The sequence below is a fragment of the Sminthopsis crassicaudata genome, chromosome 1 (assembly GCF_048593235.1).
Source record: "Sminthopsis crassicaudata isolate SCR6 chromosome 1, ASM4859323v1, whole genome shotgun sequence".
Taxonomy (NCBI): domain Eukaryota; kingdom Metazoa; phylum Chordata; class Mammalia; order Dasyuromorphia; family Dasyuridae; genus Sminthopsis; species Sminthopsis crassicaudata.
This window is the reverse complement of record NC_133617.1, coordinates 473,185,161-473,213,134: the sequence shown is the minus strand read 5'-3', so window position 1 is coordinate 473,213,134 and position 27,974 is coordinate 473,185,161. Positions and strand designations below refer to the sequence as shown.

The following is a 27,974-nucleotide window of genomic DNA, read 5'->3' as shown; positions in this document are numbered from 1 at the left end:
CATGAGGATACTACTTATCAATGCTGGGCAACATCTATTCTGAAATTTTATTTTTTAAATTTTTATTAAAGTTTTTTATTTACAACTGAAATATCTTAAGTATTAATTATTTAGAATCTTGAGAGATTGAATAAGCACACACCCCAGATCTTCTGACCTTGGGAAACCTCTCATGTTCATGGTTGTAAATTTTTGTCCTTTGTTTTTTATATGTTCTCAGTTGACAGTGATATATGTACCTCTCTCTTCTAGACATTTATTCAGAGGAATAAAATGGCATAAACATGAGTCCATAGCCACCAGTTACTCTCTGCTGTTTATAAATTGTAGATAATCTCAGAGAAAAGGAGGTGGCATTAAGGGGGACTGAGAAAGACTTTTTGCCAAAAGTGAGATTTTAGCTGAAATTTGAAGACGAACTATTAGATAAGCAAGGAAAAATTTTCAAGTGGATAGTTACATGAAGATTTTGTGAAGGAAGTGCCCTCATTGGGTCAAAGTTTATACCGAAAGTGATAGAGCTAGAATTGCAAATCAAGTCCATCATTTTTTCCATTGCATCCCGAGAAAAGAAGGGAAAACTACAGAAAGGTAGAAATGAAAAGAAAAGAGAGCAAATACAAAAACACCCCCAAAAATTATCATTTTTTTTTTGCTATCAGAATGCTTGCAAATTATTTTTGAAACACTAAATAGACCTATTTACCCAGGGCATAGACTATATGAAAGGGAATAATGTGGAAAAAGACATGGCAAAGGAGGCTGAAGCCAGATTGTGGATAGTCTTGAATTTCAAGCTAAGGAACTGATATTTTATCCAATGGCAAAAGATAGATTTTTAAGCACAAGTTCTCTGTGCATTAGGAAGGTTATTTTACTCTAGGTAGCTTCAAAAGCTAGAACAGAAAGAAGAAAGACCATATAGGAAGTTATTTTGATAGTTCAAAAGATGTATGATAAAAAGGTGAATAATAATAACTTACAATAGGATTAAAAATAAGAAAATAGATGCTGGACATAAAAAGATTAAAATCAGCTGGCAGCTGGTTAGATATTGGAGTAGGATGCAAGGGAGAATCTTACATAACTTGAATTTCAAACCTAGGTAATAAAGGGGATGAAGGTACCATCATCTGAGAAGGAATTATCAAAGAAACAGAAAAAGAAGCAGAAGGTATAATTGTCATAGAAGTAAGGATAGACTGATATAGGGAGTGACTTGAGGCAGTGAAACCAAGCAAGAGAACATTTCAATAGTTCAAACATGAAATCTTGAGAGCTGCAGGTAATCCCCTACGGGGGTTAATAATGTCAGAGGAGGGAAGAAAGAGATATTGAAGAGATGTTGCAAAAGTAAAACTGAACTCATCTTTGCCTCTACCCCAGTTCTAAAAACCTCCCCTCTTCCTAACTTCTTTATTACTGTTGAGGATACTATGATTCTTTTAGTCCCCCAGATTTATGCTCTTAAGTATCATCCTTGATTCCTCCTCCATTCTGACACTTCAGCTATCCTATTGTAGATCTTCATCACCTCACAGCTGGCCCATTGAAATAGCCTTTCTTGAGCTTCCTTGCCTCAAATCTCTTTCCCACTCCAATCCATTACCTACTTTGCCATCAAACTGATCTCCTAAAAGTATAGATCCTACCATACTGGTAGCCCCTTCCAAGACACTAACCTTATTGTTCTTCATACAAAACTCCCATCTCCAGATCCAAATCAGTTCTAGTTGATCTGTAATGAACAGAACCAGCTATATTCAGAGAAAGAACATTGGGAAATGAATATGGACCACAACATAACATTTCCACTCTTTCTGTTACTGTTTGCTTGCATTTTTGTTTTTTTCTTCTCAGATTATTTTTACCTTCTTTCTAAATCCAATCTTTCCTGTGCAACAAGATAAGTGTATACATATATTGTATTTGACATATACTTTAACATATTTAACACATAAGGGACTGCCTGCCATCTAAGGGGAGAGAGTTGGGGAAAGGAGGGGAAAAGTAGGAACAGAAGTTCTTGCAAGGGTCAATGTTGAAAAATTACCTAAAATGTTTTGTATATTAAAAGCTATAATAAAAAAAATTAAAAACTCCATCTCCCAAATAACCAAGCATTTTCATTAGCTGTTCCCCCATACTTGGATTTCTCTACTTTAGCATTCTGGAATTTTCTCCCTTCATTCATTCCTACTTTTTGGCTTTCCCAGTTTCTTTCAAATCCCAGCTAATATTCTGCCTTCTACAAGAAGCCTTTTATAGTCTTCCATAATCTTAGTGCCTTCCCTTTAAGACTACTCCCAATTTATTCTGTTTTGTAAAGTTTCTTGCATGTTATCTCCCTTTTTTATCCATTAACTCCTTGAGGGCAGGACTTTTTTTTTTTTTAATTCTTTGTATCACCAGAGCTGAGCACAATGCCCAGAATAGGTGTTGAAGAAAGCTCATTGACCCATTCCTTCCCTCCAGTCACAGAAGAGAGATTGCTACTTTTCATCAAAATTAATCCTACTTTCTCCACCTTGATCCCATTCCTGCCTGTCTTCTCTTGGATCTTGATCTAGTAATCATCCCCTACTATTCAGTTTCTTTTCATTTGCCTATAATAATACTCAGATCTCTCATTCTTAATTAAGCTTTCAATCCTTCTACCCCATCCAGATATCAATCAGCTCATCTTTTTTTCTTATCATTTCTAAAGTTCTTGAAGGAGCTTCCTTCCAGCTTCCTCACTGTCAATTCTCTCTTCCATTACTTGCAGTCAAATCTTACCTTCCCACTCTACCGAGACTCAAAGTAAGCTCTAACTCTCCAATCAAGAAATCAGAACTCCTCCCTTCAGCTTTTGTAACAGTGGAGTTTGGGGGGGGGGGGTTTCTTTCCTCTTTGGTTTCAGAAACACCCCACCTTCTCCTTTGATCTATCTGTTTCTTTCTCTTGTACCAGGATTTCTTTATAACCTATTAATGAGAATATTTCCCAAATTTCTGTCCTTGTTTCACTTAACTCTCTATCTTTCCTCTGCCAGTCGTATTTACTTCCACAAGTTCAACTATAACAATCATAGAGATTACTTTGAAATCTTACAAAATCTCCAATTCTATATCTCCTCTGAACTCTAGACCTCTGTTTCCTACTGTCTACAAGTTATCTCCAACCAATTGGGCTTCCAGTATGTCAAATTCAATATAGAAGCCCAAACTCCTTAACCCCTACCCTGTTTCTCCTTCTGACTTCACTATTTCTTTCTGGGATCACATTCATCTAGTCTCCTATGTTTAAACCCTGAAATTATTTTTGATTCTTTTATATCCCATATCTCAATAATATTATAAAGACAAATAATTTTCAAAGACTTTAATCGATGCAATGACCAACCACAATTCCAGAAGACTGATGTTGATACATGCTTCCCCTCTCTGATAGAAAGATGGACTCCTGCAGAACAAGACATATTTTTGGACATGGCCAATGTGGTGGTTTGTTTTGCTGTTAGAAGATTTTTGTTTTCCTTTATTTTCCAAAGGGAGGACAGGAAGAAAAAAAAGATGAATTCTTATTAATTGGAAAAAAAAAAATAGGGGCAGCTAGGTGGCGCAGTGGGTAGAGCACCAGCCTTGAATTCAGGAGGACCCGAGTTCAAATTTGGCCTCAGACACTTAACACTTCCTAGCAGTGTGACCCTGGGCAAGTCACTTAATCCCAGCCTCAGGGGGGGAAATATATATATTTGAAAATTATAGTAAGCCTCAAAAAATAAATAAATAAATAAATACCCTTGATGCCTGAACTGTTACTAAAAATAGCTTTCTAAGAGGTTTTTATACTTCCTCATTATCCCTTCAAAATATCACTGCCAGAGTAATCTTTATTACATAATATAGTTCTGATTGTATCACTGCTACTCATAAGATCTTCAAGAGTTCCTTTTTTTGTGGGGAAGGGGATAATTAAGTCATTTTATTAACAAGGCCAACAAGTTATTTAAAAGAATGGTCATTTGGCCATCAAGAGTTATTTATTGCCTCATGTAAATTTCAAAATCATTTGCTTGACATTCAGGGCCCTCTATAATCTGGTAGCTCCTCACCTACCTGTCTTCAATTCAATAAATATTTTTTGCATCAAATTGGTAGATTAGAGATTAGAAAGAAGGGAGAGAGTAAGCATTTATATAGTATCTTTGTGCCAGGCACTGTGCTAATTACTTTTATAGTGTTTTATCCTCACTAGTGCCTACTTTAAGGTTGGAACTCTTAGGTTTAAATGGCCTAATAAATACTACATGAATGACCTTGGTCTTATCACTTCAATGGTAATAGTTAATATTTATGCTTTAAAATTGGCAGAGCTTTGGATATATATTACCTCAACCCTCTAGCCCTCAGGTTGCTTATTTCTAAAATGAGGAAATTAAGCTAGATAAGGGTTTTTAATCTTTTTTATGTTTTGGAACTCTTTGGCGATCAATAATGATTTAGAGCATCTTTTCATATGACTAAAAATAATCTCAATTTCTTCATCTGAAAATTGTCTATTCATATCCTTTGATCATTTATCAATTGAAGAATGGTTTGAATTCTTATAAGTTTGGGTCATTTCTCTATATATTTTAGAAATAGAGACTCATAGTTTTAAATCTATTCTGAGCACCAACACCACCTTTGTGTTTTAAAATATTTAATAACTCACGAGGACCTGAGTTCAAATCTGGTCTCAGACATTTAACACTGCCTAGCTATGTGACCCTGGGCAAGTTACTTACCCCCAATTCCTCAGCAAAACAAAACAAAAATTAATAATGGAACTAGTAACATTTTCCTTTTTGTATTAAGAAGGTAATTCTGGAAGACTATAAACTAGCCGGTTATTTTAGATCATTTCTCTTTTGTCTTGTACAATACTTTTTTCATTTTTGTTTGGAGAAAAGGATGGTATAAACCTGTGATTTCACTGGTTTAAATTTTTTCTAATGAACAAATTTCTTCTAGTAATGCAGGTCAGCACATGCTCTGGAGTTTATCCACTTTGATCAGTGCAATTAGAGATTAACGAATTTGCCAAGGACCATACAGCCAGTATAGAAGCAGAATTTGAATTCAGGTCCTCGTGACCCTAAAGCCATCTATCCTCTAGTCTCTCTCCTCAGTACCAGTATTACCTTTCCTTATTCATATCATCCTAGCCTAAAACCTTGGAATCATCTCTTCAATTTCACCATCTATTAATGCTAGAGAAATATTCTTAATACACAGGTCCAGTTATTATTACCCTGCTCAAAAGCTCTCCATAGCTTCTCTGTTAGCTCTAATATTCAAGGCTCTGACAAACCATTCCAGCTCCATCTTAAATTATACCCCCATATACTCTATATGATTGCAAGGATTCTTCATGATTATGTAAACTCCTTCTGTTCCATTTTTGCATTTATAATCATGTCATCCCATTTACCTGGTATTCCCATTACCATATTTCCTACCCCTCTCCCTACTCCACATCCCCATTACCCCTGCTCTCCCCACCAATCTATGTTGAAATGTTGTTTATTCTTTAAGGCCCAATTTAGGCATTACTTCCTTAATGAAATCCTTTCTAATCTAATTCAAACTTGGAAGTGCCATTTTAGATCTGGCAACATTTTTTTTTTTTTTTTTTTTGCATCTTAACTCATTTATATCCTAATTTATATTATGATTATCTTATATTTAACATATTGCTTTCTGTTTGAGAACATTAGTTAAGGCTCCAGAAGCAGAATCTTTTTTTTAATTGTCTAAAACAATAACAACAACAATAACAAAAACCCTAATTACAGGGTGTTGTTTTGGGGTTTGTTTTTTGTTTTTTTTTACTTTTTTCTAATATGATGAATTGAGTGAAAAACATTTCTCACTTATAGCTAGTCCTCCTCAATTAAAGTTCAAAGTCTAAAAAAGAAACAATACTCCAAAATCATTGCTGAAGTAAGGAACTAGTATAGCTCTGACATCCTTATAAAATCTAAAACTTGCTAACTGCCAAGAGTAAAAATGCCTACTTTCTACCACTTGAAAGCTTTTTTGGCATTGTCCCATAACTATAGCACCCTATGGACTTTGAACCAGTGTAATTTTCTGCCTTTAAGCTCTAAGTAAAAAAATTTTAATGATCTTATCCTATAACCAAATATAAAACTTTTTTTTTTTTTTAGTATTTAAAATAGAATCACATTTTGCAGTCCAGTAGTGAAATTGGATCTCTTCAATTGCCATTGCATTTTCTTTGATTCAGTTACTTTATTTTTTAATGTTTTACTGATGCTTTTTTCCATCAGTGTCACTTCCTCATAACCCCTTTTCTCCTTCCTTCTCCCCTTCCCCACACCATGGATCCCTCCTTTCTAACAAAGAACAGTTAAGAAAAAATAAATTAGCACATTGACTGTATTTGACAAAAGATATATTCTATAGTTGGATCAAATATGAAATTTTCTCTTTTGACATTCACAACCTCTCATAATATGCTTTCTTTCTATCTTTCATAATATGCTTCTTATTCTTTACTCCCCACCCACTTACTCTAATAACACTATCTTCCTCAAACACAACACTCCATTTCCCCATTCTAAGTATTTTCACTGATTGTTTCCCAACTTGGAATTCTTCTGCTCTCCTCTCTTTGTCTCCTATTTTGCTGACTTTCTGAAAGCCTCAGCCAAATTCTTACCTTCTAACAAAAAGCACTTTCCTACCTTTCTTAATCTTATGATCTTTCTTCTGAGACTCTCTCCAATTTATCCTATGTATATCTTTATTGTCCGTAGTTGATTACATATTGTCTCCCACACTGGAATGTGAACTATGTGAGAGCAGGGATTGGGGATGTATTGTTTTGTGCTTGGGACAGCAGGGAGGCCATTGTCCCTAGATTAAAGAGTTTATTGGGATGAGTAAGTAAGGTCTAAGAAGCCTGGAAAGATAGGAGGGAGCTAAGTTATCTACTATTTGGTTTATTTGGTTTGGGGCATTTCTTTGTATCTCCAGAGTTTTGCACAGTGCCTGACACATAGGTAGTGTTTAATATATGCTTACTAACTTGTCAGTATTCTAAAGTAAGTATTCCAAAATTAGGACTGCATATTGCATTGAACTGGCTTAATGCTGAAATTTTAACAAGTATTCATTAACTCAAGAGTTAGCAGAACTAGAACCACAATTCTTTCAAAACAAATGAACACCTACATTTTTTACCTTCTTTGTTGTTGCTTAAGGTTAGAATTTATGTCTAAGGATCCCAATGTATTCCAGAAAAATTCTAACCCCATAAATCTTTCCAGGACTGTCTTGAACCAATCCAGATGACACACTAATGGACTTAATGGGAAAGAGACATTAAGTCTCAGCTGTGCATACAAACTCTTTGGCAACACACAAATACCTTCCAGTGTCATGCTATTGAAAGAAGTCAAGGCAATAGAGTCTGATAAAGAGTTTCATAATCATAGTTTGATGTCACAAATTTACTGATGCCTTTTGTTAATGCCAGTGTCCTCATTCCCACCATCACCATCATTCAGCAATAAAATCCTCAGTTATATCCAAAAAGTATACTTCAACAAAACAAACCAGCATACCAGCCAGTCACATCTGACATTATTTTCTTTTACATTATTTGCCATCAATGTTTTCTTCCCTACTGTGGACTTCATTCACTTGAAGAGAAAAGCTTTTGCTGAAATAATTTCTTAATAATCAGAAACCCCGTATGTAATTAAAAAAAAAAAAATGAAAGGAAGAAGAGTTCAAGAGGATGTTCAGGACAATAAGAAGACCCTACTTTTTTTTTAAGCTGAGGATTTTTTAATAAAAACTTCCTTAAAAAGTGGTCCTATATTTTTACTTAAGTTCTTTTTTCCTTAAGAATAGTTATGACAGTTTCAAACTGGGCAGTATAACTATTGGATTTGCTGGTTTATAAATGGCTTTTTCCCATTGAATTCTAATTAACATAGGAAAAAAATCACCAAAATAATAATTATGGTTGCTTTCTTGGATTTTCTAGACTGATTCCAGTGCTCAGAAAGGGAAACATATCACTAATTTCTCTTTTTCTGTAGGTGTTGTTTTAGCTTTGTTTTTGTTTCTTATTTCTATTAACTCATGTTTCCCAATGGCCCAGGAAGTGAAAGGTGGCCATACTTGGAATTTTTCATGGAAAGAGGATGCCTAATCTAATACCTAAGGCAGGATCTAAAAAAGTGATCTCATGGAAAAAACCAGGTCTGGCGATCCATAATCTTCAGGGAGAGCTCTGATATTTCTTTCTGAAGGCCTGTTATGGTTCACTAGGTAGAAGCTGAGTCTAGTGATTATGGGTTGGAGAGTTATTAATATGATCTAATGAAGCTGGAGGCAGTGGCCTTGTTGCCACACACTAAAGTTTCTTACCTAATTGGTCCATTGGGCCATGGGATTTATCAGCAGTGCTTTCATATGTGTTAGTTAAGCTAAAGAGAAGCCAAATACAGCTTGCTTACCTGTAAAGACATTTCTAAGATGTTTGAGATATATTATTTTAAAGTGCTACTGATAGTGTCATATAGTATTCTACATTAACCATAAATTTTGACTACACTTCTCTGACCTAAATGATGAAAAATTACCCATGATTACATTAATCTGTAATGTAAGTGAACCACTAAAGATTAAATCATCAATTTAGTTATTGAAAAAAAAATTTTTTCCACTCCTACTGAGAGATTATCAACATTTTAAAAAGCTGACACAGAGTTTTTAAAAAGTTGTTTCTCTCTATCTAAATGAGAATGGCCTTATCTGAAAATAAAGAAAATTCCTCCTCATTTTTCAAAGAAATCCATTGCTGAATTTCTTGTGATGTTGTTAAAAAATTAAAAATGTTCTCCATTCAAGTTAGATTATATAGTAAGTAAAAATGTACATTTAAAAACTTCCAGATGAAAAGAGAAACATTTCAAACAACCAAGTGGTAAAAGTTTGTATTTAAATAGCTCCAAGATTTTACACAATGCATAATATTTCCATTCTATACTTGAGAAAACTGAAGCTCAATAAAATTAGTTTGCTCAATTATACCTAATTATTAAATCAATACAGAACTCTTTTCTCTGTAACATTTGTATTTTCATGTGCATATAATATTTTCAACTTTTCAAAGTACTTCTATACCATCTCATCTGAACAGTAAGCCTGTAGAGTAGATTCTAATATATTACATTAGGAGTTTTGAACAGGGGGTTAATTATATTGGTATAAATTTATAAGCTATCAATAAACACAAATTATCAAATATATGTTTTAAAACACTGTAATAATTTGTTTTGTGTCCTACTCTGAATCAGTTTATGTACTTGTAAAATTGTTTCATTTATTAAATATATTTCAATCTTATTAAAATTTATGCAGGAGAAACTTTTCACATAATCTTGAGTTAAAGATCTAATTTTATGAATGGCAGATTCTCAATCCCTATCTGGACAATTAAGGGATTAAACTAATCTCTGAGGAGTGCCTCCTGATTCTAGATTCTGTGATTTCTATGAAAAGATAGATATTAGAGATATTTCATTATTTTAGTTTTTAATCTTAAAGTAATGTATAATGTAAAAACTAGCACATTGTCCATCAGAAGATATAAAGTATTCCAAATAGATGATCAAAATCATATTTTGCTTTTGGAATGTATTTTAATATTTATTTATATGGATACTTCTAATTATAAAATTTTTGAAAAGACTATTTAGATAAAATTATTCTGTCCAGCTTCTTCATCTTATTCTAATTTCCCATGTTTCCCATTTCACACTGCAGTGATTACATTTCAGAAGAAATATCTGTTTATAAATGGAGTTTCTTTTTTCTCAAATTTGTTCATTCATTAGAAGAAAAGGATATAAAGAGAGTAATGATATCACCAAGCAGTAAAGGAGGGGCAGTGGAAAAGTATGCTGAATTTGAAGTCAAAGGGATCTGATTTTGAATCTCAATCTTGCCTCTCTGACTTTGATCAAATTGATTCACTTCACTCCTCACTAATTCAGTTTTCTCATGTGTTTAAACACACACACACAAGAGAGAGAGAGGGAGAGAACATTAATATAGGTGATCTAAGATTCCTTTCTCCTCTAAGTCCTGTGATTTTAATAACATGAGTGTCCCTTAGATCAGAACCTCATGGTTGGATCTCAGAGACTATTTAATCCAATTTGTATTGGAATGAGTATTTAGTCTACAACATATGTTAACAAATGGTCATCTAATTTTTGCTTGATGATCCCCAGACTTTAAGTATATATTTTATTCTTAACTGGCTAGACACTTTTTTCATTTACCTTTTTAATTAGTGGATTTTTATTGATTAGTTTTTGTTTTTATACCATCCTCCTTTACCCCTGTATCCTCCCAGAGAATTATCCCTATAACCAAGAGAAGAAGAAGATAAAAGTTAATGTAGCAAAATCAGTCAGCAGATTGAAAAAATCTGATGGTATATGTATCTCTGCAAAGTAGAGTGGAAGGGCTCTTTAGTACTAAGCTTGCTCTTCATAATTTTGCAGCATTCAGTTTTGACTCTTGTGATTATTCTTTCAATTTACATTGTGCATGTATAATTTTTTGGCTCTACCTTTATTTTGCATCAGTTTGTGCATTCTCTGTATGCTTTTCAGTAATTATCATGATCTTTTTTCTTAAAACAGTCGTTTCCTTTACATTCAAGATTGTAATTTAGCTCATTTCCCTATCAATAGGTATCAATGTTTCTAGTTACTTTATTACTATGAGAAATGCTCTATGTGCCTAAATATTTTAGTTTATAGGGAGCCTTTATTTTTTTTTTATCAGCAATCTCTTTAGGGTAGATGCCTACAAGTAGTATTTCTGAATCAGAGTATGGATATTTGGTCACTTTATTTGAAGAATTTCAAATTGATTTCCAGAATGTAGGGTAGGGGCAGCTATGTGGTAAAGAAGATAGAGCATTCAGCCTGAAGTCAGGAGGACCTGAGTTCAAATGAGACCTCAAACATTTAATACTTCCTACCTGTGTGACCCTAAGCAAATCAATTAACCCCAATTTCCTTGAAAAAGAAAAAGAAAAAAATATTAAAACAGAGTGTGGGGGGAAATTGTAAATTCCTCCATTTATCCCATAAGATACAATTAATCAAAAGCAATCATTTTTAGGAGAGTGAATGAATAAGGAAGAATGGGAAGAGATCAGTTGCTACCCTGTAAAATAAGGGTTTTGGACTAGACTGTCTCTAAATATTCATGTAATTCTGGTCACATAAAATTAAAAAGGTTTTCCACAAAGAAAACCAAAGCAACCAAAATTAGAAGAAAAAAGTAGGAAGCTGGGGGATTGCAGCTACTTTCTCTGAAAAAGATCTTACTCCTCAACCAAAAGAAAACAAAGTCAAATTTATAAAAATAGGAACCATTCCCCAATTGGTAAATGGTCAAAAAATATCAACCATTTTCAGAGGAAGAAGTCAAAGCTATCAATACTCATGAAAAAATACTGAGTCACTAATAATTAGAGAAATACAATTTTAAACAACTCTGATACCACCTCATTGACTAAGATGACAGAAGAAAAAAGCACAAAACATGACAGATGCTTGAGGGGTTGTGGGAAAATAGCTACACTGTTGGTGCAATTGTAAACTAGTCTAACCATTCTGGAAAACAATTTGGAACTTTGCCCAGAGGGCTAGAAAACTACAAATATACTTTGACCCAGCAATACAACAATAAGTAGCATAATATCTTTCACATAGTAAGAATTTAATAAACATTTGACTTATTAAAAAGATGGGGGCAAGATTTGTTTAGGAAAATAGCCATATTGCAAATTAACTGAGGAACAACTTTTAAAACATCTGGCATTCTTAATAGACATTTTAAAATAGATTTCTTTGGCTTGGACATGTAGTGTCATTGGCTTAGAGAATTTCCAGTGTAGAAATTCCTCCCAGATACAGTTATATTAATGGACTTAGAAATAAAAGAACTTTTATCCAGTCACATAGCCAGAAAGAAACATTTATTAAGTACCTGCTATATTCTAGGTACTGTGCTGAGTGTTGGATATAAAAAGAGACAAAAGACAAGCCCCCCCTGCCCTAAAGAAATTCATGATTTTGGTATGAGTCAGAGATGGAACTTAAACTTTGTTCTTCCTGATTCTAAGCTTCTGACACTATTGTCTCCTAGTTCTCCTCCTACTTGAGTCATAGTTCCATTTGTTAGGTGCCACAATATATGTGTACTCATTCTCCAAATAATGAGCTTCTGCTCTGTTTCCAGTTCTTAACTACCACAAAAGATTGTTCACCTCTCCTGACTCCCTTTATTGGACTATCATCTGTGTCCTTGCCCCATACTGTGGTCTTCTTGCCTCAAATCTCTGTTCTTCACTACATCTTCCACACAGATAGAAGGAAAAGTTTGCCCATATTAGTCTTTTGTTCAAGCAAATTTATTAGTAATTTGCAATTAGTAATTGCTGAGTAATCAACTGATTGCTTTCTCACTCAGAATAAAACCGGTTAATTGAGAACTACTCTATAGAATCAAAATAATGTACATTTTTATAAAATCGTAATTTTAGAGCTCAGAGGGATTTCAAAAGTCATATAGTCCAACTCCTTCATTTTACAAATCAGGAAAGTAAAACCAAGAGAAATTAAATAACTTAGCCAAGATAACACAGGTAAGTTAAGTGATAAAGCTAAGATTCAAACTTCTAACCCCAAATTCAGTCCTCTTTCCATTATCTATACTGCATATTTATTGCTTCCAGAATAAAATACAGACTCTTGTTCAGCACTTAAGGCCAGTTTGACTACACATGATCTTTAGATTGATTTCACATCACTTCTCTATTACTCCAAATCCTCTATATTCTAGCCAAACCAGCCTACTTTTTATTTCCTGTATGTGTCATCCTGTCATCCATCTCCATATTTGTGCCCAGTTTGGTCTTCCATACTCCCTTCTCTCTCTTAAAATCCATAGCTTTTTATGCCTGAAAAATTGTCAATAAGTCATTCAGTTGTGGCTGATTCTTTTTGAACCACGATTCATGTACACCAGGCTCATCTGTCTTCCATTATCTTCAAAGCCTGTCCAAACTCATGTTTATTGCTTTCATGATATTATCTATGTATTTCATTCTCTGCCTCTCCTTTCCTTTTGTCTTCAGTCTTTTCCAGGGAATCCTTTCTTATTATATAGCCAAAGTAAATTTCAGCTTTAGCATTTGATCTTTTAATGAATAGCAGAAATTAATGTCTTTAAATATTGACTGATTTGATCTCCTTGCTGTTCAGAGGATTCTCAAAAGTCTACTCTAGCACCAAAATTCAAAAGCATTGATTCTACAGTGCTCAGCATTCCTTATAGTCCAACTCTCCTAGCCATACTCTGCTCCTGGAAAGGAAAAACCAGGTCAGTTTGACTAAGGAATCTTTTAATTTCATGGCTACAATCACTATCTACAGAGAACTTTGAGCCCAAAAATATAAAATCTGAAACTGCTTCCATTTCTTCTCCCTCAGTTTGCCAGGAAATGATAGGATCACTTGCCATGATTTTAGGGTGATTTTGTGTTTATTTTTGCTATGTTAAGCTTCAAGTCAGCTTTTCTATTCTCTGTTACTTTCATCAAGAAGCTTCTTAATTCTTTTTGACTTACTGCCATCAAAGTGTTATCACATGCATATCTGAGGTTGTTGGTATTTCTTAATTCTGGTTTTTAATTCATTCAGCTGGTATTTCACATGATGTACTCTGCATATAAGTTAAATAAATAAGGTGACAATATACAGCTTTGTCATAGTCCCCAATCTTAAACCAATCTTTTGTTGCATGTTTGGTTCTAACTATTTTATCTGCTTTTTTATTTGCATACAGGTTCTTCAGGAGATAAGTAAGATGATCTGTTACTTCTTTCTCTTTGAGGACGTAACACATTTTGTTGTGATCTACACAATCAAAGGCTGTATTTAGAGTGCTCTTCTGGTAGTTCTCTGTTCACATATTGCTGAAATCTGCCTTGTGATATCTTAAGTATAACCTTGTTGACATTTGAAATGAGTGCAGTTGGTTCAATAATTTCAACATTACTTAGCATTACCCTTCTTTAGGACTGGAATATAGTTTGATCTTTTCCAATCTAGTGGCCACTGTTGAGTGTTCCAAATTTGCTGACATATTAAAAGCAGCACTTTAACAGCATCATCTTTTAAGATTTTTAAATAGCTCATTTTCCAAGATAATTGTGGTTCTAGATCAGTAACTACACCATCATGGTTATCAGTAATGTTAAAATCTTTCTTGTATAGTTCTTTTGTGTATTTTTGTCACCTCTTCTTATTCTTTTCTATTTCTGTTAAGCTCCTACTATCTTTTATCGTGCCCATTTTTATATGAAACTTTTCCTTGAAATCTCTCATTTTCTTGAAGAGATCTGTCTTTCCCGTACTGTTATTTTCTTCCATCTCTTTGTATTGCTCATTGAAGAAAACCCTTTAACCTTTCTTGCTATTCTCTGGAATTGGGTATATATTTTCCTTTCTCCTTTACCTTTTGCTTTCCTTCTTTCTTCAACTATTTGTTAAAAAGTCATCAGAGAGCCATTTTGCTTTCTTGCTTTTTTTTGTGGTTTTTTGTTGTTGTTGTTGTTGTTGCTGTGCAGTATTTTAAACTTCTGTCTGTAGTTCTTGAGACTATATACCAGATCTAATCCCTGAAATCTGTTCATCACTTCTATTTCATATTTCTAAGAGATGTTATTTAGGTCGCACTTATATAGTTTGATGGTTTTCCTTACCTTGTGCAAGTTTAATGAAAATCCTATTATAAGAAGCTCAGGAGTGGAGTCACAATCAGCTTTAGGTCTTGTTGCAACTGATTATGTGGAGCTTATTCCTCTTTTGGCTCCCATTACAGAGAGAGAGAGAGAGAAGGAGAAGAAAAGGAGAAGAGAGGTCCCTGCTTGTATTGACCATGCTGGTATGGTAGAGCAGAAAAAGGAGCTCCACACTCCTCTTTAGATAGCTTTTGTATTTAGACTACCAAAAGCTGCATCAATGGGCACAACCTTGGTTCCCTAGATTACTTAACTCTAAAGGATAATCTTCACACACACACCTTTATTTATTTATTTATTTTTATTTATGATTTTTTTTTTCACAGTATATATGCATGAGTAATTTTTTTAAAAATAATATTATCCCTTGTATTCATTTTTCCAAATTATCCCCTCCCCTCTACTCCCTTCCCTTGATGGCAGGCAATCCCATACATTTTACATATGTTACAATATAACCTAGATACAATATATGTGTGTAAATACCATTTTTTTGTTGCACATTAAGTATTAGATTCCGAAGGTATAAGTAACCTGGGTAGATAGTGCTAACAATTTACATTCACTTCCCAGTGTTCCTTCTTTGGGACACACACCTTTTTTAAGAGAAATAGTAGTGTAGCCTAAAGTATAAGGCAGGGACTTGAGTATGGTGTCCTTGCCACAGGGCAAATGAAGCAAGCCCTATACTTATTAAATTTAACTCTTTCAAGTAGTAAAATATGTATTTTGTATTTCAATCATTTCATTTGTGATAGCAAAAATCTTTTATTTTAAAGATAAGCAAAATTAAGAAAAATCATTTATTCTGCTTTAAAAGACTTTAAATCCTACAGAGAATAGCGTAACATTGATTGCTACTTAAGTCAAATCTAGCCAGCCTAAAAATGTAATAGAAATCATTTACTAATAATCTTCATTTATCAACATTATTTTGAAGTATATAATAGGGGGGAAAAGATGGCCATCAATTCTAGTATTTTACTTTGGAATGAATCAAATATAATGTGGAGAATTTGAAACTTAAAATATAAGATGAAAATCAAAATAGGAAGGGATCATTTCAGGCAATGAAACAGTTTCTCTACCACCACCCTTAATTTTTTTTTAATCCTCTTAAATTTTGTGGGGTGGGGTAGACATCCTGTGAGTAGAGGGAGAAGTTCCAGGTATGACACACGAATATCCTGCTTTTCTCCACCATCACAACCCTCAAATTTGTTGTTTTGTAACCATAGCTACATCATGCCCATGTTTCCCTCTAAGAGGGTGTGTAACTTATTCTGGCTTAAACTGGAACAACAAATGGAATTCCACACCAAGCAGTGGATAGTGGCATATATAGCAATTAGTATTGTCAAACCCAAATGATGATTTGAGCATCCTCTATTTTAAAATCATAATAATGATAATCCTTTTAAAAATTACCCAATATCTCATGATTGCTTTAATCTTTGATTCAAATTGCTTTCTTGAAGTCAGTTTGTTCTCTATGACTAATATACCTCCGAACTGTAAAATTTCAACAATTTAAGCTTTGTAAGCCACCATTGCCAATTTTTCTTAGGTGCTGAACACTGAAATAGGAGCTCCTATTCTACTCTATATACTGTTTTTCTCTACATTTCTGTTCCAACTTAGAAATCTATTTAATTCATGAATATAATAGGACTATAGAATTCTATGGGTTACAAGAGCACTTGTAGCAGCACTTGTTTGTTGCTGGATTTCAAACTGCATGTGCCTCAGCCAAAATAATTGGATTAATAGCCAAGAGAAGCAGGAGAAGTAGATTTTCCACTCTCAAAAGAGGCCAGGATTACGGAGTTTCTTTTTTAATTTGATTCTATAACTGGACCTTAAATAGTGAAATCACACACTGAACTTTCAGATCTTTTTGAACTGCTTTTTTCTAAGCTCATCATGTTTCTACTGAAAAAAAAAATTATATTTAGACTGATTTTTTTTTTTAATTATCTGATTTGAGTTGTTTTACTTGAACAAGTTTTCGGTGATTTTTTTTTTTTCTTAGCTTGAAACTCAAAAGTTTGTGTAACTTGAAAATCTTGGTAGTAGAAGGAATTATCTTGTATCATTTCATAAATGAAGAAGAAACTGAGTCACAGTAAAATGAATTGGCTTGTCTAAGATTGCATCAAAAATTAGTAGTAGAGTTGGAGAGATAGAGTTCAAGTTTTCTGGTTCCCAGTCCTAATTATTCTATATATATATATATGCCTTAAAGTACCATTTTCACAAAAAGTAACAATCGCTTTCACTTGGAAAATCATTTGAAGAGACTACACTGTGTAAATAAAAAAATATATAAATTAGACTTCTGTAATATAATAAGCATTATGCAGAATACTGCGTTATATACTAGGAGAAATTCAAAAGGCTGGTGGAGGTAGTGCCTTTATTTTTGAGAGTAGGTCTCCCTATTTTTCCCAAAACCATTCATTGACCAACTCCAATATTGATTGGCATAGCAACCTGCCCTGCTCTGTTTTCTGAGGCTTCCTTAGGCAGCCTGATAGCTCTGCTTGCTGTTCAATATGTTGATTCACCATTTCCTTAGCCTACTGTAGCTCGAAGTTGCCAAGCTCTAGCAGTTCTCCCAGCCTCTGCTTCCCTAGGAGTAGGGATTATAGGAATGTTCTATCACTCCTAGCTAAAACTTCCTGCCTCCAAAGAGCTTTTGCTTCTAATTATATATTTTGTTGCACATGTTTCTTAAACCAAGCCTTATTTCTGTAGTTACAAAAATTGAGGAAAATCATTGTTCCATCTAGAATATTATTGTTCAGTTGTGTCAAACTCTTTGACTCCCATGAACCATATTGTTGAAGGGGGGTTTCCCAGCAAAGATAATGGAGGGGTTTGCCATTTCCTTTTCCAGTAGATTAAGCAAACAGGTTAAGTGACTTGCTTAGGGTGATGCAACTGGTCTAAGGCTAGTTTTGAACTCAGAAATTCCTCCAGGCACAGCACTTTATCCATTGAGTCACCTAGCTATCTATTAAGAATACTATAAGATTAAATAATACCGCTATACTGTATTCTACTGACATAGTATTTTAAAGTAATATATGAAAACATATTATACTATATCTTATTCAAACTCCCACTGAACAATCCATCTCATTTTGAAAAGAAAATGTATAAAAGATCTAGATTTATGAATGTTGGCTATTGTTTCTCACTCAGCTCCCACCTGCACATTTTTTTTCCCTCTGGCTGGACATCTAGAGTAATAAACAGTATTGAATGAAAATAGAGTTCAAAACAATTATGAAATTTAAAAGTTCATATTTTCTATATTTCTGACCCCATATTGTCTTTTTAAGTCATTTAATTGTCATTTAAGATAAAAAAAAGCATTGTACTTGTCATTTTCACTACATCCATTTGTATGGTAAATGTGGATATTTTTGAGATTATAACATCTGGGTTGACTATAAAAACAGGGCTGAAAATGCCATTGACAACCTGGAGAGGAAAAAAAAATTGGTACTATTTCATGATGGCATATGTCTTTGAAACAGAATACAGGTTTTTTTTGGTGGTTGGTTTTTTTTTTTTTTTAAAGATTTTCTGCTCTAATTAAAAAAAAAAAAGCCAAAGGATTTAGCAGTTTCTATGACAGTGGAACTAAAAACAACCAAACAAATTGGGTAATGATTGGGCTTTTTTCTTTTTTTTACTGGGTCTATAGCCCCTGCCTTGTTTAGAAACCGAGATAGAGCCTTAATCTGTGGGACCTCTATGCAATATGAGTTGCACTTTCACAATAGTGACTTGAGTGTTTGCAAAGCACACCATTTATAGTAGGTCATACCCAACCCTTAGGCCTCTGGAAATATGCCAGTACTAGATACAGCATGACAAATATAAGTGCTCTTATTCAACCATGTGAGGAAGTAACAGCTATTAATTATTTTTAAACCATTACCCCTTTCTAATTGGTAGTAGTTATACGTGTATTTACAGGGTCTAAGTTATTCTGTTACATTTAGTCAGTTCATGTATAGAAATCTGTGGATGTACTTGGTTTATTTTTTAACTGATTTTTCTTTATTTGTTTATCAGAATGTAGTGGAGCAGTTCAATCCTGGGCTACGAAACTTAATAAACCTAGGGAAAAACTATGAGAAGGCCGTTAATGGTAAGTGTTAATTAGTCTGATTTTTTTTTTTTTAATTTAAGATACACAATCCCTTGCACATAGTAGGTGAGCAATAAATGTTTGTTGTTTTTAACTTTAAATCTTTACATATTCCCAAAATTTTCCATTCTGGAAATAGATTTTTCACAGTCATGGAACTAAGTTTTTCAATCTGATACCATTAAGCAAATCCCAACTATATGCAAAGCCCTGTTTTTGACATTGGGGATGTCAAGATAAATGCAAAATGGCTCTTGCTCCTTAAGAACTTATATTCTACCTGAGAATAGAAATTGTAGGGAACTTAGAGATAATTTAATAGACATCTAGTTCACACCTTATTTTACAAATAAGGAAACTAAGATTCAGAAATTGTATCTCTTATTCAAACAGCTATTTAGTATCAAGTGCCTTGGTTCTCAGTCCAGTAGTCTTTCAATTACAAAATGCTATTCTTAATATTATATGAGCAAGTTTTTGTCTTTAGAAATAACTTCATTTTAGAAGTTTTATTTTTAACTTGGATCAAAACAAGTGAATTAGTAATTTTCATATCATTATTTTTCAAAATATATGCATGGGGGGCAGCTAGATGGTGCAGTGGATGGAGCACCAGCCCTGAAATCAGGAAGATCTGAGTTCAAATCTGGCCTTAGACACAACTCTTCCTAGCTATGTGACCCTGGGCAAGTCACTTAATCCTAATTGCCTCAGTACAAAAAAAAATATATGCATGGACAATTTTTCAACATTAGTCCTTGCAAAACCCTGTGTTCCATTTTTCCCCTTCCCCTAGATGGCAAGTACCCAATATATGTTAAATCATATAAACATATACAAGAAAAAAAGAGAAGCAAAATAAAATGCAAGCAAACAACGACAACAAAAAAGAGTAAAAATGCTATGTTGTGAACTGAACTCAATTCCCACAGTCTTTTCTCTGGGTGTAGATGGCTCTCTTCATCACTGAACAGTTACAACTGGTTAGAATCATCTCATTGTTGAAGAGAGTCGCATCCATCAGAACTGATCATCATATAATCTTGTTGCTGTATATAATGTCATATCATTATCTTGAAATTATTTCCTAGATTTAGAAAATCTAGGTTTTTCACATCAAAACAAAGTGAGTTTAATGTTAAATTTGAGTTTTATAACTTGTTTATCTGTGTGAAACAAAGTAGTTTGCTACACATGAATCCCTTATCTTAACAAGGTTTTATTGAGGAATTCAACAACTTCATAAGAAATTGTACTCTTTCTTTTAAAAAATTACATTTTGGGGGAGCAGCTAAGTGGTACAGTGGACAGGAGGACGAGAGTTCAAATCTGGTCTCAGACACTTAATACTGCCTAGTTGTGTGACCCTGGGCAAGTCACTCAACCCCAAATGCCTCAGCAGAAATATTTTATATTTTATATTATATTGTATTATATTATGTTACATTATATTATATTTATTATATTAGATAATAAATAAATGAATTTGCATTTTTCTAATGAGAAATGTATAAAAAAAACTTCAGCTTGAAATTAAATATTGATTTAAAATGTGATCAAAACAATTCTTCCCTGGATAATGTGTCCCCAAACTGTCCAGAATCCACTTTGCCACTTCTTCCCCTCCCCATCACTTAAGTTTTATTAGACACTATATAATGATGACTAGAAGGCACATCTCCATCTAGTATGATTTGAACTTTTTGTGTCATTAGTTTTTTCTCACACACAAACATATAAATAAATTTTGTATTTAACATACACACATATACATATATACATGCATATTTCCTTTCTTTTAAAAAGATTTACCATTGGTTATTTAGTAATATGGTACAGGCAGACTTTGAAATCAGGAAAACTGTTTATTAGTGAGTTTTTGGATATGTCCATTTCTCTTGCCTAGAGAATTCAAAAAGTAATTAATCTCTTCAGGTCTAGTTTTTTCTTTCTGTTTTGAATACCTCTTTGTTATTGAATAGTCACCATTTTCCTCTTATGAATAAGCTCACATGTCCAGGTTACCTGAGCTACATCCTCAGTGCCATTGCTCTTCAGAATATATCTAATTCTCCTATTCTTTTTTTTTTTTTTTTTATTGTTATTGTTGTTGTTGTTGTTGTCATATTCTTCTGGGAGACTTATAATTTTTAGTTGTTTCAACACATCCTATATACCATCAATTTACTTTGCTTGAATTTGAAAACATGTTTCCTACTGGGACACTAATACATTGTTGGTGGAGTTGTGAACTAATTCAACTATTCTGGAGAGCAATTTGGAACTATTTATGCCAGAAGGGCTATCAAACTGCACACTCTTTGATTCAACAGTGTCTCTATTGGGCCTGTATCCCAAAGATACCATAAAAAAGGGAAAAGACCCACGTTTGCAAAAATATTTCTAGCAGCCATTTTTATAGTGGCAAAAAGAGCTAGAAATTGAGTGGATACCCATCAGTTGAGGAATAGTTGAATGTTATAGAATATTATTGTTCTATAAGAAACAATCAGCAAGGTCATTTCAGAAAGGCCTGGAGAGACTTAGATGAATTGATGTTAAGTGAATTTAGTACAACCAAGAGAACATTGTACATAGCAACTGCAAGACTCTGGACACGAATGTTTTCAACGGTGAGGTGATTCAGGCCAATTCCAATAGACTTAAGAGCCTTTTCCATCCAGAAGGAGCACTCTGGGGACTGAATATGTATCACAACGTAATATTTTCACCTTTATTGTTGTTTGCTTGCTTATTTTTTTCCTTTTTGATCTGACTTTTCTTATGCAGCATGATAAGTAAAGAGGCATGTATAAAAGAATTACATGTGTTTAACACTGGATTACTTGCTATTTTGGAGAGGGAGAGGCAGAGAAAATTTGGAATACAGGGTTTTTGGGGGGTTTTTTGTTCAACCATTCTCTTTTTTTAATTTTATAATTATAAATTTTTTTGACAGTACATATGCATGGGTAATTTTTTTCACTTTTCCAAATTTTCCCCTCCCTTCCTCTTTCTATTCCCTCCCCTAGATGACAGGCAATGCCATACATAATAAATGTGTTATAGTATATCCTAGATACAATATATGTGTGTAAAACCAAATTTCTTGTTGCACAATAAGAATTGGATTCCGAAGGTATAAGTAACCTGGGTAGAAAGACAATAGTGCAGACAAGGAATACAGGCAAGGGTGAATGTTGAAAACTATTTTTGCATGTATTTTGAAAATAAAAAGCTATTAGAATTTTTTAAAAAGAAAAAGAAAGAATGTTTCCTTTTAATGTTATTGCTTTTTGCTTTTCTTCTTCTAGATTGTCCTTCACTTCTGTATATTTGCATTCTTTGTTTCTTTGACGAGATTTGCTGACTGAAATTCAGGTTTTTCTATTCTACTAATTACTTCTGCAGACTATAAATTCTATTCTCATAATCCTCATTTCTCTTTAAATCCACTCAGGAAAAAGTATGTTATGATTCCATATTCTCTTCAAATTCTACAAGGTCTTCTATCTCATCATGCATTGATCTTTCTCTTAGTTTTATTATATTTATTTTTAGATGCTTGAACTTTTTTATTGAAGACCATACTACCTTCTGTTTTTAGTGTTTTCCCTATTGATTTATCTGATTTTGCCAAAGGTTGGGTTTTCTTCCTTCTCAAATCTTTGGTAATTTCAGTCCATTTTTTTTCTTATTATTTTTCCCCATTGCTCACTTTATGACTCCCTCCCCTTTGGGATGGTTCCCCTGGATATTGGCCCTTAAAGCATCTCAGCGTCCTCCCATAATGGATAATTCCAAATTCATCAGACCTAGGCTGGTGACAAAACTGGCCCCAGAAGACTATCACGAAACCATCAAGGTTGTGTAGTGAATTTGGTTTTGCTGCAAATCTGTGTACCAGATCAGCTATTGCAGCTTTGTTGCCAGTAGCATGATGGGAGGTAGGGGAGGGAGTGTTGAATAAGTTCAAGGTAGGCATTATTATTTCATGGAGTTGTGGGGGGGTTTTCAATCTTCTTCTCGAGTACTAGTGACCTAAATCATGTAGACAACTGAAGTTGCTTTTCTTTGGTACTTAATTTCTGTTTTGGAGACCTGAGTGATTGTGAGGATCAAAGAAAATTTCTAATTATCTACCTATCTAATCACATGATCGAAAAGTTCTCTCCCTTCTTTGTCAAGGAATTCATCATCTGGCTCCTATTTTCTTTTCCAATTCAGTCATAGTCCTAATACTTAAGAAATTAAATTGTGCATTTTGATGTCTCCATAACACACTTTGGTCTCCAAGCTCCTCAGCATCATTCTTTCAAATTATATCAGTCATATACAGAAATATCTTTTATCTCACTCATAATTTTGTAGCCTTCATCTTTTGCCATTCCTTTCTCAAACTATCATCTCTCATTCTTCTACATCTCTGCTTTACTCCTGTAATTATTCTTCACCTTTTCCTAACTTCTAGTCACTCCTTCTCCCCCCTTCCCCATCCCAGAAAATCAATCCTCCATTTGAAATCTTAACTCTATGGGCAACCAGTTGAACCTTGTATTATTCTCTATCCCAGAATCTCTGTGACTTATTGAACGTCAACCCTTCCATTGATGTGTTGCTGAATGTCACTGAAAAAGGTCTTAAAACCATGCCAACTGGGATCACTACAAACTTTTATTATCCTATCACAACTGGGCCTTTACTATTACTAAAAAATAATTTGTCAGGCCATTAAAAGCTCCCGCTTCTTAGTTCTATACTTCACGTTTCCTCAAAATCATCCTTCATTCTCTGCTTTGTACTAGGTCTTGAGAAAGAAATATTCTATTTTCCTTAAGGCAAAGCTTTCTACATGTGCCTATCTATTCTTGGAGCCTCAAAGAAATTGCTCTCTTCAGATACTCTCTGTCTTCTAATGTTCAATTTCTCTTTATCTACTGACTCTTCCCCTCACCTACAAATATATGCAGATCATCCCCATCCTTAAAAAATCTTTACTTGAACAGCAATATTATATTGCTATATATATTATTATGTTATATTTATTATATAGTATTTTTGTTATATTTTGTTGTGTTTATATGTGTGAATTATTTATTATATTATAATTATATACATATATGTAACAATAATATAATAGCATTCACAGGTATGAATGACTTAGATATTCTCAGTAATACAATGAGCCAATGAGTTCAAGACTCTGAAGGACTAATAATGAAAAAGGCTATCCATCCCTAGAAAAAGAACTGATGGTGTCTGAATACAGATTCAAACATACTTTTTTATTTTTCATTAGAGTTGGGAGGGAGGTGATGTTTGTGTTTGGTCAGTGCTTTCTTTCACAATGTGACTTAATAATGGAAAAGTTTTGCATGACTACACATGTGTAACCTATATCGAATTGCTTGCCTTCTCAGCGAGGGAAGAGAGAAGGAAAGGAGGCAGAGTTTTAAAAATTGTCTATACACATAACTGGGGGAAAATAAAATACTAAATAAATGTTAATGAAGATTTTTTTTAAATTTACTTCACCCTTCTATATCCTCGTCATCATTTGATTTTTGTCGTCAAAACCTTTTTTTAAAAAGTTGTTGACTCTTTGTTATCTCTACTTCACTTGACAGTCATTTCTCAACCCATCACTTGCTACTTGACTGAAACTGCTCTCTCCAAGGTTATTAGTAATCTTTTAATTGCTAAGTTCAATAACCTTTTATCAGCCCTAATCTTTCTTAACTTCTCAGTAGGGTATGGCACTGTTAACATACTTTTCACTCCTCTTCTTTGATACTCTATTTCCATGACTTTCATGACATTGATCTCTACAAGTTTTTTTCCCTAAGGACTTCTCAGTCCCATTTATTGGATTGCTGTATGTGTTCTACTCTGTTCTACACTTTCTTTGCTGTAAGTGATCTCCTTAGTTCAGTCGTGTCTATGCAAACAATTCCCAAATCTACTTCTCCTAAGCTCTGGATCCACACCTCCAATGGCAACTCCATGGCAACTCTACCTGGACATTCCATCCCAATCTCATCATATCCAAAACCGAAGTCATTGACTTTCCCCTCCAACACACCCTTCCTCCTAACTTCCTAAATTCTGTGCAGGATATCATCAACCTTCCAGATAGTCAGGTCCTAATTTCATTCTCCCCTCTTCACTCTTGTATACTTGTATCTATTCAGTTGCCAGTCCTTGTCTAATCTGCTTCTACAGTATCCATCCCCTTCTCTCCATTTACACAGCTATTATTTATCTCAGAGCCTTGTAATAGCCTCCTCGTTGTTCTCCCTGCCTCCAGTTTCTGCCCTTTCTAATCCAACCTCCAGACAGCTGACAAAGTGATGTGCTTAATTGATATAATTGACTGTGTTACTCTGAAAGCTCCGGTTGAGAAAGAATACCGACTCTGGAGTGAGAAGATCCAGTTTCAAATACTCTCTCTGATGTGTATTATATCTATGATCCTGGGCAAATCATTTCTCTTCACCTCAGTTTCCTTCTCTGTAATATGAGGAAGTTGGACTGTAGCCTACAAGCTAAAATATAAACTCATTTGGCATTTGAATCCCTTTTTTTGACTAACTCCATGTTTTGTTTCCAGACATATTTCACATTATTCCCTTTAATACATTCTGTGTTGGAATAAATTGGCCTAGTCACTATTCTACTACAAGAGACATTCTATCTTTGAACAAGTGTACTTCATGTCTGATTATCAATTAATCAATGAGCATTTATTAAGTACTTTCTGCATGCCAAACTATATAAGCACTAGACAAAGATGAAAAATGAAACAATCCCTGTTCTTACATTGTATTGGAGGAGACCAATATGTATAAATGTGGAACACTAGACTCAATATTCTCTCCCACAGAGACTATAGATATTGTTACTGTGTCATTAAAAAGCATTAAAATCTTGGACAAGAATAGGAATCTATGAGGCAATTGAGAGTTTAAATGTGGTTCTGAAGAGATTGTTAACTGTAATGACTGGAGAGAGAGAACTAAGGGGAAAAGTCTGAGATGATTTATTTCTTGGAGAATTGTATTAGAATTGTTGAAAAAATTTTAATTTGTATCCTGAGAAAACTGAATGATAGGATTGTGTGCCCAGAATTGAGAAATCCAGCAGTTTTAATGATGGTTAATAACTTTTCCTGTGATCTTTCTCACAGCTGATATATTATAAATAATTATTTATGTCTTTGTTTTAACTGTATCTAGCACTATTAGTAAATAGTAACCTTGATGCTTATTTAAGCCAAGGCAATTAGAGGTTTGATATATAGAGATGAGCAAATGTTTCTGGGAAAGAGGTTACTCTTTTATGAGTTGGGGACTAAGAGCTAACTGTAATGAGAAAGATATTGCAATTTAATAATTAATGTGGACAGTAGAACATGTTTCTTTGTTACCTTAAGGTTTAAAATAAGAATGAATAAACAAAATAAATTAGAGATTGGGGAAAGAGAGAGAGGATTTGAATGAGCACCCTACCTAGGCTACATGAATGTGGGAAACCCTAAATATCCTGCTTTATAAATATACAGAATAAATATAGAGTAACTCAGCACTGTGTCTTGCTCATACTAATAAGTAACTTGGGAAATGTTTGTTAAATTGAATTGAATTTTTCTTCTGGGTTTCTATTGTTCTTTGCCAGAAATTTTCACTTGTCTGACTATCACAAAACCATCAAGATTGTGTGGTGAACAAGTTTCTTTACAAGTGCCAAGAAATTTGTATTCTAGTTTCATTTCAGCTGAGCCTCAATTGCTCCATTTGTAAAATTAGAGAGTTGGGGAAAGAGCTCTGCAGGTCTTTTTTTCAGTTATTTAGTTAATGGTTCTGTGGGTTCTACCAGGACCACGTTACCAGCTATATTATACAGAGTGGCTCAGATGGAAGTCCTAGGACTATTGAATTTAATAGCTGAAAGGGACTTGCAAAGATCATTTAGTCTAACTCCCTAATTTTACAGATGGAGCAAACTATAAAATATGGTATATCTATATGTCTATATTAGCACATTGTATGTAATATGGGTTTTACATATTTTTATATGCCAGAGAGACAAGAAAATCTCTTTTATGGTTTACAAAAAGCTTTTTGCATATTCTCATTTCATTCTCACATCCCTCTAAGGTAGGTAGTTTGGAATATTACATTTTACAAATAAGGAAACTGGAACTCATAGAACAATTGCCCAGTGGCTCACAAGTAGCAATAGAGCTGTGGTTCTTCATAATCCAGATTTAGGACTTTTTCCCAGCCTTCAAGAGACTCCCATTTGGAAGCTTTATGTGGCTCTTCTTTTCTTCCAGATCATTTAATTTGAAGTCATTTCTTCAGAGTTCCCCTGCTGAAAAGTCACAGTGACCTGCCAAGTAGTAATGTTTTTCTTGTATTGTTTTGTCTTTGCAATTCAACTGCTTCACCAAAGTGGGGAGAAAACAATTCAAGCTAAATAAAAAGAAAGAAAAGAAAAGAAAATATTTAAGCCAAATTACTGAGATGTACAGACAACTTTTACACCTAATCCCCAAGTAAGATGTGATTCAACTTATATAAATCTTTGGTTTTTCTCCTTTCTAGAAAGGTCTTTAATGTTTTCTACGCTCCCTTAGAGTCCTTATCAATAGTCATTTGGGATAGTTTTGTGCAGATTTGACATTTGACTTTAACATTAAAGGATAATTTGGAATTTAGATAGCTGGGAGAGAGGGGAATAAAAGGGAAATTAGGGAAGTTTCTCCATTTCAAGCAAAGTGAACATTATGAGCAAAGACTGAGGAGGTTTTGGGATATTTGGGTTTGTTTGTTTTGTTTTAGGTTCCTTCTGAGTAAATATTGAAAAAAAATTCTTGTGAGTAAATGATGAGGTGATAGATAATGTAAGA

At 33.8% G+C, this 27,974-nt stretch overlaps 1 protein-coding gene across 3 annotated transcripts in view; it reads left to right on the top strand.

The window, feature by feature from the left end:
* BAIAP2L1 (BAR/IMD domain containing adaptor protein 2 like 1) overlaps positions 1–27,974 on the top strand; it is a 120,839-nt gene that overhangs the window by 7,629 nt on the left and 85,236 nt on the right. For 2 of the 3 annotated variants that reach the window (XM_074281079.1, XM_074281081.1), the window contains exon 2: positions 18,988–19,063. The exons of the other annotated variant lie outside the window; for it this stretch is intronic. In XM_074281079.1, the coding sequence (XP_074137180.1) occupies positions 18,988–19,063 (76 nt within the window). The remainder of the gene's footprint in view (positions 1–18,987; positions 19,064–27,974) is intronic. 3 annotated transcript variants of the gene reach the window in all.